A 21,304-nucleotide genomic window follows, 5' to 3' on the forward strand; every position below is an offset into this window, starting at 1 on the left:
GCCCAGTGTCGTGTTCTAAGGAAGATCTCTGAGAAAGGCATACTGAACGATCACAACCACAAATCCCATCAGGAGAATCTGAAGCTCGGACAGGAGAAAGACAGGAAGGACTCTGCATTCCGGCTAAGCGACAGGGATTGGAACTGATTTACAGCTACTGAGAAACAAGAGAGTGAAGCGTTCCAAACGTTTCAAATGTTTCTCCAGAGCGGTAAGAAGGTGGCCTTCCAGCTACGAGGAAGGAGACCCAGAAGAAGCAGAGCGTCTCCAGGTAGAGAGCAGCGTGGTTCATTGACCACCGAAGGGTCAAGAGTAAAGCATGTTGCCGTGAAAGGGTGCAGAATTGGCACTTTCTGGAATGACTTCTTTTTTAAGGAGTCACTTTTCCTGGTCCTAGAGTAAGTTTTATCAGGAAACCTTACTGATGACAGGTCAAATGGACTGAGGAGAGAGAGGCCTGCAAACCTAACATGTGACGGGCATCATGGAGTGGACTAAAGGTGGTCCAGTTGAGAGCTGAGCAGTAAGGTCCCCTAGGACCTGCTGACGATCCACCCCAAACAAGGAAAGCTTCGTTTATAGGAAAATGAATTCAGTAAACGACAAAAACAAAAAATCCTGTTTGCTGAAATTTGTCTTTCACAATCCACTCTTTGGTTGCCGAGGGGCATCCCCCCCCCCCCCCCCCCCCCCGGCTCACCATTCTCAGTGATGGACAAAAGGCACATGAGGCGAAGGCTCTCTATAGGCGACACCTGCAGAGGGAGGAGGTCAAGGAGAGGGACACTCAGGACGCGTGCACGGTCTTCTTTCTCCCACTTAGGAACCCCACACGCCGCCTCCCAGCACACGCGCTCACCTGCCGGTCTATGTGCTCCTCAATGTAGCTGGTGCTCTCTCGGATGTTGAAGCCCTCCAGCAGCGCTGTGAGAGATCAGAAAACAGCCCATTCCTGGGGATCAGCCTGGCACAGATCTGTCTGTCTCCTTATCTCTTTCTCCATCGTGGGTGGAGCTAAGAGGACCCCCAGCATGCTACAAACCCAGCACTGTCAGCTGGAGAGAGCTAGAAAGCATCTTTCTGGGGGCTAGAAGCCAGAGGGATAGGAGCAGAAGAACCTGGAGAGGCTGCAGTTACCATGCTCAGTCTTGATGAGCTCCTGGAAGTCCTGCTTAGTTTTCTTCTTCATGATTGATTCACAGGCCCCGATATCTGCAGAAAGGATAAAACACTGACTTTCCCGGTTCTAGGACAGTCCCTGATTGCCAGAACTGAGATCTCACGGAGGAAAACCCATAGGCACTCTTTCCTGCTTTAAACCAATGAGGCTGTCTGCAGGAGAGCAAGAGTCTCCTCTTGGAAGAAGGTCATGGCCTTCAGCAGCATTCCCCTGGAGGCCATGCAGTCACCTTCCCTTACCCCCAGGCTAGCACCTACGGAGACTCAGCAGGCGATGCTCCTGTTTCAGTCCCTTGAGTTCTTGGGACACAAAGTTCTTCATCTGCTTTATGTCCATGCCTCTCCGGCGCTGTGGAGATGTCCCCAAAGGTCAGCACCCCCTGAGAAACCTCCATCTCCCTCCGCTGCTACCCATCCATGAGCAGACACAGGAGGCCTGTCATAGGATTAGAAAGGGAACGCTAAAGAAGCCCAAGAGAGGAGCAGGGCTTGGAGCCTTACATCATACTGAGCCTGCAAGTTCCGGGCCTTCTGGCTCAAGAAGCCGAAGACATTGGAGAAGTGCTCATTACGGATCTCACTGAACACCTGTGAAAGAACGAGACCGGACCCACTGACTGTGTCAGAAGAGTAACAGCCCCAGCCTGCTCATGAGTACAGTACCAGCCAAAGCATGACCAGAGCTGAGCTGGTATTACAAAGTGGGTATCGGGTCTACCTACTAAGTTCTGGATCTACTCTTTCGGGCTATTTTTCATTTCTGGATTTTGAGAAAGAGTCATATGTAGCTAAGGTTGGCCTTGAACTCTATCTGTTTTCATCTTCCAAGATAGAATTACAGGTGGGTACCACCATCCTGGTTTGGGTCTGATCCTAATTGATAGGTGAACCTCCCAGGGATCTGGCCTCGTGTGCAGGGCTGGAGCCCAGCCTTGTGTAGCAGTGGTCCTTGGTAAATACCGTTACACCCATACCCTCACCTTGTCCTCAGCATTGAGTAGCACTTTCAAGCTCTTGTCGGAGGATGTGACTTCTGGGCCAAAGTCGACACTCCCTTGGAGGGCAGAGGGGACAGCTATTAGGACCTCCACTGAGGTCTTCTCCTACTCATTTCTGATCCCTACTAAAGGTCTCCTATGGTCCCCACTCTCCCCTACAAGTACTGCCCTATATGGGAGTCACCAGAGGCTGGGGTCATTTCCACTTTGTCAAGATGCAGGGGATCATAGCACTTACCACACTTGATTCGGAAAGTGTCATCTACCAAGCCCTCGTAAACCACTTGGGAGCAAAGTGCTGTCACAAAGTCCATGTCTGAAACCAAGATCCCAACCATGAAGATTCCCCAGACCAGCTTTCTATTCGGTTTGCTCAATATCAGCTCAAGAACTTCCCATGAGTGCCCATGTTCACAACCAATATGGAGATTAACAGCCCTAACTTTAGGACCCCAACTTTGCCAGCACATTGTCCATATTCCTGCCTTCTAAGACCCAAGGATGGGAGAGTGCTGGGCAACGTTTACCTCGATCTAGGAGAAAGATGTGTCCGATCTCTGGTCTTCGACCTTTGGTTTCACTGTCCTCCTCCTCCTCCAGCTTCCTCCAGAGATCATATGACATCTACCAGAGCCCAAGACAATCTCAATTTTGAGTCCAGGTCCTCTAGGAGCCCCACACCTCCCATGGCATCCTGTCTTGTCCCCAAGAAGGGGTCAACTGTGAGGAATACAAGCCTGTTCTACTCCCATTCACTTCTACCCTCCCACAGCACTGGGGAAAACGTTCCCCTGCCCCAGAGACACCGATTTAGGAGTGGGACCTAGAAGCTCTTGCTTATCTACTGGCCACACAGATTTTCCTCTTAAGGCAACCATTCTGGGACATAAAAGCCAGGGAATGAATATTCCTTATGCCACAGATGCCTAGGTATCATCTTTGTTGGTAAAGAAAACAGAAAATGGGCTTTAAGGACAAGAGTTCTGCTGGCACTCTTACCTTGGCACATCTGCCAATGCCGTAGCAGTTAGGAAAGGGTCCATAAAGAGTGCTGAGAAGGTGCAAGGCCTGAGCCACAGTGTTGATCCAACGCTGATCACCTTCCTGCAGAGACCACATGGGCCACAAAGACCCACAAAGACCCATGTCAACCCATCTGATACAGTGGACAACGGCTAGCCCTAGAGTGGAATGGTGGTGTCTGGGAATGCTGGAGAAGTTCATTTTATGGACTCCTGTGACAGTTAATCCTGACACTCAACCTGATGGAGTGGAAAGCACCTAGGAGCGTAGTAAAGCTAACCCGGGGTATATCCGTGAGGGTGTCTCCAGAGTAAAGCTAACTCTGGGTATATCCGTGAGGGTGTCTCCAGAGTAAAGCTAACCCTGGGTATATCCGTGGGGGTGTCTCCAGAGTAAAGCTAACCCTGGGTATATCCGTAAGGGTGTCTCCAGAGAGGATAACTGCATGGTAAGACTGCCCTGAGGAGGAACAGACTATACATGACCAGGTAAGTCCCCAGGCAGGATAAGGGGAACAGGAGAAAGCCTGCTAATGCAGGTTCTCTCTCTCTCTCTCTTCCTGGCCATCCTGAGTTGTTCTGCTGTGCCCTCTCAGACATGATCGATTGAAACCCTGACATCATGAGAGAAAATAATAAATCTTTCTTCCCGTAAGAGGCTTTCTCAGGTGTTTGACCACGGCAATAATGAATTGAGAGTCCTGACAGAAGTTCTATCCAAAACAATCTGCAGTCTTCAACCGTGAAATCAGTCACTCATAATAAGTTATATGAATTGGAAAAATGTGTCGATATTTCTAGTCCACTGGACCCCATAACCCTCAATACCGAGATTCAAGGGCCCTGCATTACCAGGAAGTAATCCCTGAAGAATTCGGGCAGTTCCATGCTCAGCAGATCTACATCAAGAGGCAGCAGAGAAAAGGCCCATTCATCACAGCTCACATCTGTGGAGACAGAGAACATCAGCCTTGTGTGGTTCCACACTAAATGAAGCTCTGCTATAGGCATGCAACAAATACTGGGTGCCTGCTCTATGCCGGTTACTACAGTTAGTGCTGGAGACTCAGAGTAAGGAAGAGTCTGCCTTGAAGGAGTATCCATTGCAGTCACAGAAGAAGACACGTACACAGCAGCTCACAATGCAGTGTGGTAAGTAGCGGTTTGTATTAGGGGGTCAAGAACCAGTGTTGAGAAAACATTCATCTGCATTTATGACTGAGCAGATAACACTGAAGTTCACCTACATGTAGGACTATATCAAGCACTGGGGAGACAGCGGTGAACAAAATGGGCTCCCTCTCAGTCTTCTGGAATTTATGATCTAGTGGTGGACAAATGCAGCAGACAAATTATGATACAATATTGCTGTGGAATAATCCTTCTGTACACTGTGAATATGTATTACTCTCATTAGCTAAGAAAGATGCTGATTGGCCTATAGCAAGGCAGGATAAAGTTATGTGGGACAATCAAACTGAGGATACTGGGATGAAGAGGGGAGGAAAGAGTCGCCAAGAGACTCAGAGAGAACAAGATGGGCATGCTGTACTGAAAAAAGGTACCAAGCCATGTGGCAAAGCATAGATAAGAAATATGAGTTAATTTAAATGCAAGAGTTAGGTAGTAACAAGCCTGAGCTATCAGCCGAGCATTTGTAATTAAGATTAATATTATAAGAGAGTGGCTGCGGGACAGGAAAACTCCACCTACACAGTATTTATTATAGTTGTACTTCCCAAAAAAGCAAAATAGCAAGCCCTGGACTTGTGGTGTAGAATACATGCTTTGCATATATGAGCCCCTGGGTTCTAGTCCCATCACAAAACAAATCAGGACACCAATGAGCTCAAATATAACTAAGGGTAAAGGTATGACTTCCTGACTTGTCTGAGCTATAGAGTGAGTGCAAAGGCAGCTTAAGTAACTCAGTGAAACTTTGACTCAATATAAGAAAGTAAAAGAGACTGGCCATGATGGTACACACTCTGAATCCCAGTGTTTGGGAGACAGAGGCAGGCAGATAGATCTCTGAGTTCAAGGCCAGCTAGTGATACATAGACACTTGACTCCAAAAAAATAAATAAATAAAAAGTTAAAAAAGAGCCATAATATAGCTCAGTGGAAGAGCACTTGTCTAGCATACACAAGGTCCTTTATACAATACCCAGTACTTCAAATAAATAAGGCCAAGCCTGATGTCATAGGCCTGTAAGACCAACTATGCAGGAAAGTGGGGCAAGATGACAAGCTCAAGGACTGCCTGTAAAGCAGGCAAGCATAGGAGCGTTTACCCTGAGACTCTATCTGATTTTGCTTATGTACAGCTCCCCTGGCCCTTATAATAACGCACTTGGCAGCCTACTTCCTTAGCTTGCACATACTATGCACACACACTCCTGTCCAATGTCTCCTCAGAACTTAGCAACCTCAGAGCCCCGTCAAACTTCCACCTGCACTGGACTACACCTATTCCCATCTCTAAACAATATTATAGGTTTCTCCACCTGTAGTAACAATCAAATTTAGACAGTTTTTATTCAAGTGTATTTCCAATATATCAAGTACAAAGAATAGAAGGGCTGATCTGGCTTAAACTACATCCTCAAGTGACCTCAGGGAGACTCTCCTCTTTACCATCTTATATTTATGCATAATTGGGACTGCATATGATTAAAATTAGAAAAATTATGGGAAGAGATTTGGGCAATAGAAAAGATAAATAAGGGGCTGGAGAGATGGCTCAGAGGTTAAGAGCACTGACTGCTCTTCCAGAGGTCCTGAGTTCAATTCCCAGCAACCACATGGTGGCTCACAACCATCCGTAATGAGATCTGCTGCCCTCTTCTGGCCTACAGACATAACACTGTATACATAATAAATAAATAAATCTTTAAAAAAAAAAAAAAAAAAAAAAAAAAAAAAAAAAAAAAGAAAAGATAAATAAACCGGGCGGTGGTGGCGCACGCCTTTAATCCCAGCACTCGGGAGGCAGAGCCAGGTGGATCTCTGTGAGTTCGAGGCCAGCCTGGGCTACCAAGTGAGTTCCAGGAAAGGCGCAAAGCTACACAGAGAAACCCTGTCTCGAAAAACCAAAAAAAAAAAAAAAAAAAAAAAAAGAAAAGATAAATATATGACTTAATGTATCAATCAAAATGAGGAATCACCCAAACTATGATTCTCTGTTACCAGCCCTTCCTTCCTTTAGACCCCATAAAAAGAGATCACAGGCCAGGTGTGGTGGTTCTCATCTTTAATCCCAGCACTCAGGGGGCAGAGGCAGGGGCAGGCGGATCTCTGTGAGTTAGAGGCCATGATATACATAGTGAGTTTTAGGAGAGCTAGGACTATATAGAGACCCTGCCTCAAAAAGAGAAAGAGAGCCATTGCTAGCCTGGGGACCTTGAGTACTCTCACTCAAGCAGATGGCTGCCAATCTCAACATGTATCCCTTTATAATATGTACTATCACTTAACTCCAAATTAAGTAATTTTGCTTCTTTTACAGATATATGTCAGCCCTTATTTTCAATCCTTTGGCTAAGAGGCCAAAAAAAGGTGGGAACATCCTGTCCAGACACACCAGTAATACCTGAGCTACAGAAGGAAATACCTCCCTAACAGTAACAGTAGAGCTTAGGAAGTGAGTTAGACTTTGGTGAGGAAATTCTCAGGGTAGAGGCCGTCTAAGCAGGAGGGAAAGCAAGCACAAAGTCCCGGGAGTGAAAAGGTGACAAGGAAAGGAGAGGACAGAGTCCGACTGTGGGAGACACAGCAGGCCATGCTGAGGAGTCTGGGGCAATCTTAGAAGCAGCAGCTGGACCCTCTTTACTCTAGCCCCAGCTTCCCATGCTGTTCTCATTTGGGTCCTATTCCCAAGCTTCTTCCCAGGAACTTCTCACTAGACCACCAGGAGTAGGACCCAGAGAGGGAGCTGGGAAGTGGAAAGCAGGAGTTATTTCTTTCTTCATGTGTTCTCTGCCTTCACTCACATTCAGTTCCTCTCACCTCCATAGACTCCCTCTTCCTCAAGCACCATCTCACATGCATAAAACTGAAAGAGAAAAGTCAATTAGCGGATTAGGAAATGGGATTACTAACAACTTGATTCTGTTCTTCCCTGTTTTTTTCTGATGCTAGATGTGATGGTAAACTGGACTGTTAACCTGACTGGATTGAGAGACATCCAAAGATTGGTAAGGCACTCTGCTAGGTATATCTGTGAGGGTGTCTCCAGAGATGGCTAAATCATGATCTGACCTAAACTAGATCTGACCTAATCAAGGACTTAATCTACCAATGGATTCAAAATTTAAACAGACTAACAGAGGTGGTGTAACTGCACACGGTTAGAGAAAGTGGGTGGCTAGGGACATGTTCTTGAAGTGGATTGTGGGACCCTGTTTACTTCCTGTCTCTCGGCTTCCTGGCTACCAGGAGGTAAACAGCTTAAAGCAACAGAAATAGAGCTGGCATGATTAAGGGTATGCCTTAAATCCCAGCACTCCAGAGGCAGAAGCAGAGGTAGGAGGGTCTCTGCATTTGAGGCCAGCCTGGTCTAGAGGGCAAGTTCTAGGACAACCAGGATACACAGAGAAAACCTGTCTCAAAAAACAAAAACATTCAAACAAAATCAAACAAACAAACAAACAAACAAAAAAATCAAAAAACCTATAGAGCTAGTTAACCATGGACTGAAACCTCTAAAAATCCGGAGCCAAAAAGAATCTTTCTTCCTTTAAACTTTCTTGCAGGTGTATCTGTCACACCAATGAAAATTTGAATGGCATACTGGGAATCAAACCTAGGCCTCAGTGGGGAGTGGTGGTACACACCTGTAATCCCAGCACTCAAGAAGCTGAGGTAGGAAGATTTGTGCTGAATAGTAAGTTCTAAGCCATCCAGGCTAATTAGTGACATTCTGTCTCAAAAACAAAAAGGGCCAGTGAGATGTCTCAGCAAGATTAACAATCTGAGTTTGATCCCTAGGCCCATGGTGAAAAGAGAGAACTGACTCCCAAAAGTTGGCCTCTGACTCCTACTCAAGTACCATGGCACTTGCTATCCCCATGTGCCTGAGTGTGGTATACACACACAATAAATAAACCATTTTTAAAAACAACTGGCCCTCACACAAGCTAGTAAAACACTCTACCAGCAAGCTACACCCTTGGCCCTATTCTTCCATCTCTGGAGTTCATCTACAGTCAGCACCAGGGTTTCAATAAGGTGTGAGAACATCCTCTGAGAGCCCATTGTTGAATTAATTGCTGCTGTGAGATATTAAGAGAGTGTAAAGTTAATCTAATTATGGTATTCAGGGGAAAGTCTTTAGAATTCACTAGGATTAAGTAAGGTCACAAGAGTGGAGGCGCCATGATTGAATATTGGTAGCTTTACAAAAGGAGGCAGAGACCAGAGCACACCCATGTGCTCTCTGTCTTTCACCACATGAGGGTCTGCATCACCACAGGACTCTGCTGGCAAGACAGCCATCACCAGACATGCCCCTTCCATCCTAAACCTACAGAACATGGACTAAAGGAAGTCTTTTTTTTTTTTTATAAATGGTTTTATTCTCTTTTTTATTTATTTATTTCTTATGTATACAATTTCCTGTCTGCATGTATCCCTGCAGGCCAGGAGAGGGCACCAGATCTCATTACAGATGGTTGTGAGCCACCATGTGGTTGCTGGGAATTGAACTCAGGACATCTGGAAGAGCAGCCAGTGCTCTTAACTGCTGAGCCATCTCTCCAGCCCCTAAAGAAAGTTTTTATACATTACAGTCTCAGGTACTTCATGACAGGAATAGAAATAACCTGAGACAGTCAATGGTGAGGCTATTAACCACAGAGTCCACAAGATAGGATACCCAAACTCATCAATTTAGAATGGACCACTAGAGAGCTGGAGAGATGATAGCTCAGACATCCTGAGTTCAATTCCCAGTAAATATAGTGGCTAGCAGTCATCTATAATGAGATCTGGTGCCCTTTTCTGGCATGCAGGCATACATGCAGGCAGAACACTATATACATAATATATAAATAAACCTTTTTTTTTTTTCTTTTTTTGGTTTTGGTTTTTCCTGAGACAAGGTTTCTCTGTGTAGCTTTGCGCCTTTCCTGGAACTCACTCTTTAGCCCACGCTGGGCTTGAACTCACAGAGATCTGCCTGCCTCTGCCTCCCAAGTGCTGGGATCAAAGGTGTGTGCCACCACCGCCCAGCATAAACCTATTTTTTAAAGAAATAAATCTTTAAAAAAATGGACCACTAGAACCATCCAGCCCAAAATTCATTTCTCTTTCATCAGTTTACTTATGTACTATGCTTGTCCATCTCCCTTAGAAACAGGGAAAACATTATAAAGGAGTAAGCATTTAGCTGTCTTTGGGGGAAGAGCTGTGCTGGGACAACTATGAAGAATGGCATGCAAGTGTTCCAGAAATCACAGAGGAGAGAGGTGGGGGGAGTAAAGAATTCTGTTTAGGACACACCCATGAGGCCTCTGGACACAGTGAGATGTTGAGATCTGGCCCTGGAGGCAATGTACTGTATTTAAATGGTTTGAGGTGGGCATGATGAAATAAGCCTGTAAACTCAGCATTTTGGGCAGAAATCATAAATTCAAGGCAAGCCTAGGCTATACAGTAAGATCCTATCCCCCCAAAATGTCAAGCTTTATCTAAGAAAAAATATATATAAGGAGGAGTCAGGAACAGCAGTGCACACTTGTAATCCCAGCACTCCAAACTTGGCAGAGGCAGAAGGGTCAGGAGTCCAAGGTCATCAGCTACAGAGCAAGTGCAAGGCTAACTTGAGTTACATAGACTATATCTCAAAAAAAAAAAAAAAATGTGTGTGTGTGTGTGTGTGTGTGTGTATTACATGAAGAGAGTTAAGGACAAGAGTCCAGGGATAATCAAAACAAAAGTGGAACAGAGTACAGAATCAGGGAGCAAACACTGAGCAGGAAAACAGTACCATGTACTACTACACAGGAATGTGTGTTGGCAGGGACACACAACAGGAGCTTTCTCAAACATATAAAGCTATTCAAGGCCGGGCGGTGGTGGCGCACGCCTTTAATCCCAGCACTCGGGAGGCAGAGCCAGATGGATCTCTGTGAGTTCGAGGCCAGCCTGGGCTACCAAGCGAGAGTTCCAGGAAAGGCGCAAAGCTACACAGAGAAACCCTGTCTCGAAAAACCAAAAAAAAAAAAAAAAAAAAAAAAAAAGCTATTCAAACTATTTAGGAATGGGGATATAGTTCAGTGGTGGAGTGATCACCTAACATACCCAAGACCTTGATTAGACCCTCTAGCACCCTACACCATCCCCGTCCCAACCCCCATAAAGACACAGAGAGAGATTACAAAGGAAGCTATATGGATGTCACTTTTTTGTTTGTTGTTGTTGTTTGAGACAGGGTCTCTCTGTGTAGCTCTGGCTGTCCTGAAACTCACTCTGCAGAGATCTGCCTGCCTCTGCCTCAGTGCTGGGACTGAGTGTGTGCCATTACCACCTGGCCAGAAGTCACTTCTTAAAATTCACAATTCCACAATGCTTTCTTTGGGGGCAGTTTGATGTCAGACCCTTTATTTAATAATCACAGACATGTAAGGAAAGGACAGCATGCCTCCGGCCACTTATCCCAGTCCTGTTGCATAATAGTTTCGTCTGACATTGAAACTCAGTCCTCCAGGGAAGCTCTTTAAAACATCGAGTAAACAACAAAATAGCTTCAGGAAGTCCCTGAAACTGATCAGATTCACTAGGCCCCTCCTTTCCCAAGAGTATATAAGCAATACAGACTACCTCGAGTCAGTCTCAGCCAAGCCCAGCTCCATGGAAGAAACAGAGACCAGCTGAGTCACCTGAAAAGGATACTCTCCAACCTGTTGAGCTGCCTGCAGACACTCCAGGTTTCTAGCTTTTATGACTGTCACTCATGCTAGGGGTGGACTTTGGTAAAGATGCAGCTGTCTTTGAGTCATTTCTGTTCCTGTAAGTTACCCCCTCCCATACCCCTGTAAATAACTCCAATAAAATTCACTGGTTCACCAAGTTGGACTTGGTGTATCCATACTTCAGTCTGTTGTCAGTTCCCTATCTGGGGTGAGTAGATGTTTATTCATGTCTCCCCAATAAGCCCTCCTCCTGGTTCACTCTCATATCCCCCTCCTTCTAGGATCCAAACTCACCTTCTGAGGAGTTAAGATGACTTTATATTTTCTAATTCGGCCCGCCAGTTTGTCAGCATTGACAAGATCTATAGAGAGAAGGAGTGCAGCCCAGCAACCCATGGGCCATCTGTTAGACAAGAAACAAGGAAGCAGAACTTCTCTCCCCTTCCTGATGCCCCCTCCCCACCCTTCCCCGCCAAGATCTTGCTTTGTAGCACAGGCCAGCATCAACTTGGATTCTTTCTGCCTAGGCCTCCCAAGTGCAGGGATTATAAATGTACACCATTATGCACAGCAGGTCTTTTCTTATCAAAGGGTCCTTAAGGCCAAGGCACTTCTAACCTGCCCACCTTTTCCCTACTCTTAGCTCCACATAGTACCACGGCTCACTTACTAGCAATGTAGCGCATATTCTTGATGCGGGGTCTGACCAAGAAGCACAATCTGTGGATGAGAAAGAAACAGGGGAAAGCTAGGAAAAATCATGAAGATGGTGATAGAATCTAAGAAAAAATTAAAATGAAAACAAGTCTTTAATCATTTGCCCTTCTTTTTTTTTTTTTTTTTTTTTTTTTTGGTTTTTTGAGACAGGGTTCTCTGTGTAGTTTTAGATCCTGTCCTGGAACTCACTCTGTAGACCAGGCTGGCCTTGAATTCACAGAGATCCGTCTGGCTCTGCTGCCTGAGGGCTGGGATTAAAGGCGTGTGCCACCACAGCCCAGCACTCATTTGCCCTTCTTGACCAGGCCTACAGATCTCTGAGCTACCATGTGCCACCCACAGAAGCCATTCCTCATTCAACAGGTACAATGTGATGATATGAGTGTCTTATTGGCTCTATGGTAGATCCAGGAGTTCCTGTTCTTAAAAAATTGGTAATTCAATGGGCTAAAATTGTGTGTGTGTGTGTGTATGTGTGTGTGTGTGTGTGTGTGTGTGTGTGTGTGTGTGTGTTCAGTCAAGTACTAAAAATAGGAACTGGAATGTGTGCATGTATTTTCCCTCTAAGAAAAAGTATACACTACTCAAGTTTGGGAAACATTTAAAACAAATCAAAGGACTGGAGACATAGTGCAATGCTAGAGCACTTGCTCAAAGTCCTGGTTTGAGGACTCTCAAACCTCTCCAGCACAACAGACTGTGACTGCGTGACATGTAGACAGGACAACACAAAATACCCTGGAAATCTAGAGAAGAAAATTAAAAAACCTGGCCTGGAAGGGAGCTTCGTGGAAGAGTAGAGCTGGCCTGAAGACCTGGTGTGCTTTATAGGAGTAAAGGACAGGAGAGAATTTTAGGCAGAGTGACTGGAGCGGCACATTTTGAGATATGTGTGGAAGCACATGTCAACAGAGGCTTGAAAGGACATACGAGGAACAAGACTATATGGGAAGCATCAAGGCCTTGGAATCTAGGATGCTCAGCTGGACTACATCCAATAAATTATGTGAAGTCTTGGACCTTTTTTCCTTTTAACACTTATTTGTGTGTGTGTGTGTGTACATGTGCCACAGCTCGTGTGGAGGTCAGAGGACATCTTGTGGGAGTGGATTCTCTTCTTCCACTATGTGGGTGAAACTCAGGCTGTCTTGTCAGGCATGGTGGCAAGTATTTCCCTACTAAGCCACCTCACTGACCCTGGAGGTTCTGTTTATTATTTCTGTTTATCACTGCTGTGTGTGAGTGCAGGCCCGGATGCAGAAGTCAGGACAGCTCTGCAGAGCAGAACTCCCCTCGCCTGCCCTGGGCTCCCGAGATGAACCCAGATCCCTGGACTTGCACAGCGGTGCTTCCCCCACTTCCTGAGGCCGAGCCGTCTTCCAGCCGCCTGAGGAGTCTGAGAGTGGAGTGACAATGCCTGGACAAGGACTAACTCTAGTGTAGCTAGTAACATGGAGGAGAGAGGACAGAGTGGGAGGAGCTACAGAAGGAAGTTAACACCTGCCCGGGATACTGCCAACATTCACAGAGCAGGGCCACGTCACAGGCACTGTGGGCGCAGTTCTCAGGCAAGGACAAGCAGGGAAATACTCCCCTAGGGACCTCCTCCAGCTTGGAGGCCACAGAATCCCCAACACTCACTGTTCATTGGCGCTGAGGGCCGGCTTGTTCTCCACCTTGTACAGCTTGTCTACTTCATGTTGCTGCAGAGAGAACCGACAAGACAATGGACAGAAGAGTTGTGAAAGCCCAAGCACGACACAAGAAGGGAACATCTGAAGCTTTAATCCCACACGTCAATCTGCTCCACTGACAACCATCCCACTAACTATCCCATGCTCCCTTACTGTCAATGGAAAACCAAATGCAAAACACAACACAAACATCATCATCAGTCCCTGCTGCCTGCCCAGGTGAGCTGACTTGTCTTTACCCTGTCAAGGGCATTATTCTTCAGGAACTGGTTATGTTCATCATCAACACAACAACAACAAGCTTCAAGAGGAAAGAGGACAGGACTCCCTGAGAAAAGGGCTGGTACCTTCAGGATGGAGACATTAGCAATTCGATCCAAAGGGCTCATGAGATCTGCCTCAATGAACAAATCCTTTTTTCCAGGCAGCTGAAGGAGAGAAAGCATGGTTGGTTGATCACTCATAGGTCACACGAGCTCCCATCAATTAAAACTTTGTCTGGGCACTCATGTAACAAAAACTTGATCTTGAGCTGAAAGGGCATTAGACGTCTGGCTAAGCATCGTATTGACTGTCTGTATTCACGACTGACACTTCTTTGCATATAGAAAATACTTCACTTCCTCAGCTTGGCTCCTTGTCACTGAATTGTGACTTTGGTCAGTGTCTCTGTTCCCTGCTAGCTCTTCTACTCTGCCTCATAACAGTGTCTTGTTTACTAACCAAGTCAAATTCAACAAAATCCCACCTTGCGTCCTGCAAACCCTTTAACTAACTGCTAAATAACTTTTCCAGTGGCATTTTTCTTTTAGTTACAAAAATGACATGCTTAATGTAGAACTTAAACAATCAGGGCAGGGCTGGATGTATGACTCAATGATATAGTATGTATGCTGCATGCATGAGGCCCCAATTTCAATCACCATCCCTGAAAAAAAGAAAAGAAAACCCCAGACAGTACTCGCTTCCCCACACCAACTGCATGAGACCCACCACGGGATCCCAGCACCAACATTCCGGATGCTGTTCTCTCTTTTGTACAGGAGAAGGAGGTCACAATTAGAGATAGGAAGGGCTAAGTCATTGGAAGGTTCCTTTCAACTTGGCCTTGACATATGGTTGAGAGTGATGTTTATAGAACAATCAGTTAGGGACCAGGGAGACAAGGGTAGGTGTAGAGAGGACGGCTGAGCAAGCAATGTAGTTGGGTAGGTGCGTATGATGCATAGATAGCAGCAGTTCTTAGCTGGGGGCATCTGACAATGCCTGGACACATTCGGGGTTATCTGGAAGAGGGTGGTGGGCATATAGTGCAAAAAGATTAGGAATGCTGCTTAGCCACCCACAGTGTACAGGACAGGCCCTACAACATGGAATTAGCACACTCAAGATGTCTGCAGTACCAAGAATTAATAATACTGACGTGAAAGAAATGGTGGGAAATGGTTTGGAACAGTTGACTAGAACTGGGCATCAGGGCTCCAATGCCAGTAGGCAGGGAGTTTGGACTTGACCCTTAGAGGAACAAGGGAAACAGAAAACCTTTGTATACTAAAGCACAACTCAGCCAGAAATTTTAGGGGGATGTGCAATATAGATAAAATAAGTGGAAGAGATGAGAAACTGGAGTTAGACACTCATTTAGAAAGTTAATGGAACAGACCAAGAAGCCAAACATGTAGTAATGAGAACGTGCTTCAGGCTGGGGGGAGTGTGAACAAAATGGATGAAGACAAACATGAGATGCTGTTGTGTATTGTGTGTGCATGTGTGTATGTGAACATGTGTGCCATGTTATGTGTAGTATAGATGTCAAAGAACAACACTGTGGAGTTCTCTCCTTCCACCTAAATGTGGGTTCCAGGGATCAAGCTCAGGTCAGCAGGCTTCCCATACAAGTGCCTTTACCTACTGTGTCTCCCACTGCCCCACAAAAAATAGTTTCCAAGCAGAGCGGTGCTGGTGGTGGCAGCAGCAGCAGTGGTTTTAATCCCAGCACTCAGGAGGCAGAGGCAGGCAGATCTGAGTTCAAGGCCAGCCTGGTCTACAGATCAAGTTCCACAACAGCCAGGGCTACACAGAGGAACCTTGTTTCAGAAAACAAACAAGAACAAATAGTTTCCATACTTGAAGGGTATGAGTTAACACTGCATATGCTGGCATGATAGGAGTAAACACGGTTTTTGTTGTTGTTGTTTGTTTTGTTGTTGTTTTTCGAGACAGAGTTTCTCTGTGTAGCCCTGGATATCCTGGATCTTGCTCTGTAGAACAGGCTCACCTAGAACTCACAGAGATCTGCCTGCCTCTGCCTCCCGAGTGCTGGGATTAAAGGCGTGCGCCACCACCACCACCCAGCTAGAAGTGTTTTGTTTTAATATATTTTCTATATTGTATTGTATATTGGATAATACTGTATATTTTAAAGCCACATATGAAGACAGTGTTCATTAAAAAAGACAGGGCTGAGGAAATGGCTCAGTGGATAAAGTACTTGCTCTGTAAGTGTGAAGAAACCATGTAAACATCAGGCGGGAGTGGTGGCCCACTTGTAATTCCAGCACTCTCTAGGCAGAGGACGGATCTCTAGCGCAAGCTGCCTAGGATCAGCAAGTTTTAGGTTCAACTGAGCAAATCTGCCTCAATGAATAAGGTGAACAGTGATGCAGAAAGACTACTAATGTCAACCTTGGGCACCCCACACACACGTACACATGTGTAAGTACCCATACACATGTAAACATGCATGCATACATGCCACATGCAACACACACACACACACAAAAATAGAAATTAGTACAAGGAGGGAATTACTGCCTGGAGATTCCCTGTGACCTTGAGTTACCCTGTGGTGCCTCTTCCTCCACAATACTCCACTAATAAGTTTCTATCCCTAATCTTACCTACTCTCTAGCACTTACCTTTTCTACTCTTCGCATACTTGTTGAGACCCATTCATGTGCAAATCTCTATGCTAGCATTATGGACACACAAAAGAGAAATAACATATGGTCCTGGGTCCCCTGAGGTTCTCTCACATTCCAAGTTTCATCCTAGTCCCCCGCAACTAGTCAGTTGCTCCTTCCCTCCCTCTCTCTTTTTTTCTCTCTCCCTCTCCCTCTACATCCTCTCCAGGGCTATGACTGAACCAGGGTTCCAAAGGAGGGGAACTGTACAGTGAGAAACACCCACAGCCCCCCACTACTAGAACCTTAACTTCAGCTCTAAATCAATCCACTCCCTCACCTAGCCTCTTCCTCTAGATGTGTGTTTGTGTATATGTGTGCCCTCCTATGTACATGTGTATGCATCTTTGTGTCTACACATACTACACTTGTATGTGTGTGCTTTTCATTCGTCCAACGTTGACACAAAATATTCATTAAGCACATGCTATGTGCCTGACTCTAAGCTAAGTACTCAATGCTAGGTATATAGTGCAGAACAGATACAATTCCTAAACCTGAGAATCTTCCAAGCTAATGAAGAACACAAGCAACAAGCAAACGACTGCAATGATAGTAGCAACATTATTTTCACAATAACGCGGATTAAAAGGGCAAGTAAACTTTTCTCCTCCCTCAACATTTACAACTAATCAACGTCTTTGAATTTTCTTTCACTGTAACTTATAAATCTATCACAGGTCACGTGTGCTGGTAAAGTCCTGTAATGCCAGCACTTGGCAGGATGAGTCAGAGGTCCTGACAGAGGCCTGCCTGGAATATATAGTAAGACCCAAAGAAACAATGCCAACAACCAAACTCCACCACTTTCTCTCACCTCTACTGCCACCAGGTTTTTTTTTGGGGGGGGGGGCAGTTTAACCAGTGCTCTCCTAACTGGCTTTATGTTGTCCATTTGTTCCACTTTACAAACCACTATTGCAAAAACGTCAAGTATTGCTGCATGTGCCAAGTGTGTGTGGGTATTCAGCCTGCTGGGTGTAATTTTGTTTGTCTGTTTGTCTTTCAAGGCAGTTTTCTCTGTGTAGCCCTGTCTGTCCTGGAACTCACTCTGTAGACCATGACCGCCTGGAACTCAGCGATCTGCCTGCCTCTGCCTGGGAATGAATGAATGTACTGGGATTAAAGGTGTGCATAACCACGCCTGACTGTGTAACTTCCTTGTAGTGGGGTGCAGTGGGTAAAACCTAGGACTGTGCACAGGCAGTTGTTAAACCGCTGCACTATCTTCCTAGCTCCTACAGTGTCACTTCTGACAGCTCTCTCCTCTACTCACACTAAGTCCTTCCTGGTGTCTCAACTAAGCATCTAGCAGCCCTAAAGCCTGAACGGAACATGCTCTTCCTGCTCCAAAGAGTATGTTGATTCTTCAAACTCCAGATTCCAGGAAACGCACAGATCATCCCTGCAGCCCGCTGCTGCTGCTGTTTATTCTGAACTCCTCAGGAAGTCTAGCAGTCACTCACTTCCCACCCAATACCCTAGATGTCATTGCTTCATAGGGCACCTACTGGAATGTAACTAGCAGCAAAGGCATTTCAACTGGATTTCCATCTCCAGTGATGCCTGGCACAAGTGTGTCTTTCTCTTGCACGGAGGCTGGCAATTTCCATTTATTCTCTGGTCAGGTCGCAAGCAACTCTGACTACTCGTTTGGTTTTTCCAGTACAATGCCCCATTTTGGACCTGCCGAGGAAGCTCCAAGGAAAATACCGAGGGACTCAGCAAAGAAGAAGTCACAACCAGCGCCACATGGTTGACGCAGTAAAAAGCGCCAGGCGTGGCAGGCACTGACCTGCTCCAGCAGATAGATGAGCTGGTCTCGAGCCAGCCTTTTGAGCATAGAGAAGTCGGGAAGCTCAGGGGCGTCCAGTCGATGGGGAAAAGCCATGAGAGCGGTCACCTGGGCCACGGTGTGAGAGCAGAAGGACGGCCTCTGTTCTGAAAAGGCCAGCGACAGCCCAGGGTTAGTGCAGGCTGGGATCCTGCACGCCTGGGCTCGGAGACCCAGGACCCCGGCGGGGCCCTCGCTCCTCTGCCGCACTAGCGGGATGAGTGACCACCTCCCGGGCAGACGTCAGGGGACTCTGCTGGTAGACGGGCAGCCACCGGGCCCCGCCCAAGTCCACTGTCTGTCAGCAGGATTCCCAACTACAGCCGCACACTCGGCAACGCGCCGGGAGAACCCCGCCTCCAGCCCGGAGAAAAGCGACTTCCTAGACCTCCCGGAAGTCCGGTTCTCCCGGCCGGCGCTTAGAGTACTGGGAGAGGACGGCGTCCGGAGAGGGACATTTAAAAGCGGGAGGCGATGAGCTAACATTGTTTTACAGGTATACTTTTATTTATGTGCGTGCGTGCGTGTGTGAATGTATGCCATGTGTGTGCGGGTGCCTGCAGAAACTAGAAGAGCGTACCATACCTCCTGAAGCTGCGGTTCTGAGCTGCAAGACCCGAGTGCTGGGACCGCTCTTGACCGCTTAGGAGCTCTCCAACCCCGTTCGTGACCAGAGCTTTCCTCGGATAAAGAAATTAAGCCTTGTTAATTGCTTATTCGTCAAACTCCAGATTCCAGGCAGGGATACATTTTAAGAATACACAGACTCTTGTTCCGTCCAAGTAGAGATTGGGCCCTTCCTGTATTTTAAGTTTCGGGAAGCGGGCGAAGCCTGGTGTGCAGAGTACTGATTGCTGAAGTCTCAACTGTCAGCTAGCCTCCGACTATGCAGTCCTTGGTTTCCTGGTGGTGGAAGGTAGGTGTGAGTTTGAGCAGGCTGAAGAGGAATGAATATGTTGGACTATGAAAGTCAAGGCTTGCCAGCTGTGACCTTTATCGGAGTTTTGATTCGTTAATGGCCGTTATGGGGGAAAAAAATGAATAAACGTGTGGCATAGTCATGCTACAAATGAATAAATTCAGGAGGCAAAACACAAAAGTACTTCTGTATGGTGCTATTTACATAGTTTTTGATTTTGAGACAAGGTCTCGACATGTGGGCCATACTGTTGCAGATAGGAATTGACCGAGGAAGTACATAAATGAGGAAAGTATGGGGAAACGGGCAATGTATAAGACTTCGTTTAAAAACAACAACAGGTCTGGCATCTCGGTGGGTGCCTGTTATCCTAGCTCTTGGATGGAGGCAGGAAGATCAGTTCAAGGTTATTCTGGGCAACACAAGACTGTCTCCAAGAAGGAAGGGAGGGAGAAGAAGGTTAAGGAAAGCTGGGTAGGGGGGCAGCTCAGTGGATAAAGGGTGAAGACTAGAGTTTGGATCCCCAGCACCCACAAAAATGCTAAGTGGGCGTGGCATCCGCTTAGTAACCTCAGCACTCTAGAGTCAGAGGCTTCGGATCCCTCAGGCAAGCTGTCTAGCTAGGCTAACCTAATTGCCTAGTTTGGGGTTCAGCAGAGGACTCTGCCTCAAAAGATAAACTGGAGAGCTATCAAGGACTCCACCTCAACCTCTGGACTCCCCCCTCCCCCAACCCCGACTCTCTCAGAGCAGGAACTCATCTGGGGCAAATGGCCTAGCTTCTCAAAAAGAAGCTTCTTAATGGCCACGGGGAAAAGATGTGAGACGCAGGACTATTCTACAATAAAAGGTTTAAGGTTTAAGAGATACACTATGGGGGCTGGAGTGATGGATCAGCGGTTAAGGGCACTGACTGCTCTTTCAGAGGACCCAGGTTCAATTCCCAGCACCTACATAGCAGCTCATAACTGCCTATAACTCCAGTTTCAGGGAATCTTACACCCTCAGACAGACAGACAGACAGGCAAGATAAGAATGCACATGAAATAAATTATAAATAAATAAATACCAGCCTAGGCTACCGAGTGAGTTCCAGGAAAGGTGCCAAAGCTACACAAAGAAACCCTGTCTCAAAATAAAAAACCAAAAATAATACATACATACATACATACATACATAAATACATTATGAAGGCCAGGCATGGTGGCCCTTGCTTTTAATCCTAGGACTGGGAGGTAGAGGCAGAGGCAGGGTCTTCTGTGAGTTCAAGACCAGCCTGGTCTACATAGTTCCAATACAGCTGGTGCTCCCCAGATCCTATCTCTAAATAAATAAAGTTACTGTCAGCTACAAAAAGGGGAGCAGCTTCAAGCCTCCAGCTGCTTACTAAAAGGTTTTGCCTCAGGCTGAAGAGATGGCTCAGTGGTTGAGAGCACTGACTGCTTGTCTAGAGGACCCAGGTTCAATTCCCAGCACCTACATGGCAGCTCACAACTGTCTGTAACTCCACTTCCAGGGGTTCCGACACCCATGGCAAAAACACCAATGCACACAAAATAAAAATAAATAAATTTTAAAAAGGGGGGGTTGTCTCCTAAGACAATAGGATGAACTTGAGAGAAGGGGGCTATGCTAGACTGTGAATCCCAAACAGCCCATGGGGAAGAGAGGGCAGGAATTTCTTATGGTCAGTTTAAAAACTACCATCTTGCACCAAATCAGCATTCCAGCCATTTTTGCTTGTTCTCTATGCTGGCATCCCTTTCTGCAGAACGGTATATTAACAACAGCTTCTTTTTCCCTAGTCTCATGAATTTGTTACCTTAGTCCCCAGAAAGGGTTAAAAGACTTAAGGAACATACCAACAAAATAGTAGTGTTACTTGACATGAATCCTGTTTGAAAAACAAACCAACTGGGAAAGCCACTTATAAAACAGACCAGGTGGTTCAATCTCCAGCACCATTAAAATAAACAAGTTAAACTTTAAAAAAAAAAACAAGCCTGAGCTCATACAGTGCTTCCGCTCATTTATGCTGTCCTCTGCCTGACCTCCCATATCCTCT

The 21,304-nt window shown here is 46.2% G+C and overlaps 1 protein-coding gene across 4 annotated transcripts in view; it reads right to left on the reverse strand.

Moving 5' to 3' along the window:
* The window catches only part of Vps33b (VPS33B late endosome and lysosome associated), a 25,054-nt gene extending 6,342 nt beyond the window's left edge, over positions 1–18,712 (reverse strand). Inside the window, exons 1-16 of one of the 4 annotated variants that reach the window (XM_059272448.1) lie at positions 18,282–18,711; positions 13,871–13,951; positions 13,471–13,532; positions 11,783–11,832; positions 11,407–11,474; positions 7,208–7,253; positions 4,052–4,146; positions 3,177–3,281; positions 2,705–2,801; positions 2,416–2,493; positions 2,160–2,233; positions 1,681–1,767; positions 1,438–1,528; positions 1,138–1,212; positions 860–924; positions 701–755 (exon numbers count right to left, since the gene is read on the reverse strand). In XM_059272448.1, coding sequence (XP_059128431.1) covers positions 701–755; positions 860–924; positions 1,138–1,212; positions 1,438–1,528; positions 1,681–1,767; positions 2,160–2,233; positions 2,416–2,493; positions 2,705–2,801; positions 3,177–3,281; positions 4,052–4,146; positions 7,208–7,253; positions 11,407–11,474; positions 11,783–11,832; positions 13,471–13,532; positions 13,871–13,951; positions 18,282–18,377 — 1,225 coding nt within the window. In that variant the 5' untranslated portion in view covers positions 18,378–18,711. Of the gene's footprint in view, positions 1–700; positions 756–859; positions 925–1,137; positions 1,213–1,437; positions 1,529–1,680; positions 1,768–2,159; positions 2,234–2,411; positions 2,494–2,704; positions 2,802–3,176; positions 3,282–4,051; positions 4,147–7,191; positions 7,254–11,406; positions 11,475–11,782; positions 11,833–13,470; positions 13,533–13,870; positions 13,952–18,281 lie in introns of those variants that run through there. The other 3 variants (XM_059272456.1, XM_059272469.1, XM_059272463.1) reach the window with 3 other exon arrangements.
* Between the last annotated feature and the right edge of the window lie 2,592 nt (positions 18,713–21,304).

Source organism: Peromyscus eremicus, chromosome 1 (genome assembly GCF_949786415.1).
Source record: "Peromyscus eremicus chromosome 1, PerEre_H2_v1, whole genome shotgun sequence".
Lineage (NCBI taxonomy): Eukaryota > Metazoa > Chordata > Mammalia > Rodentia > Cricetidae > Peromyscus > Peromyscus eremicus.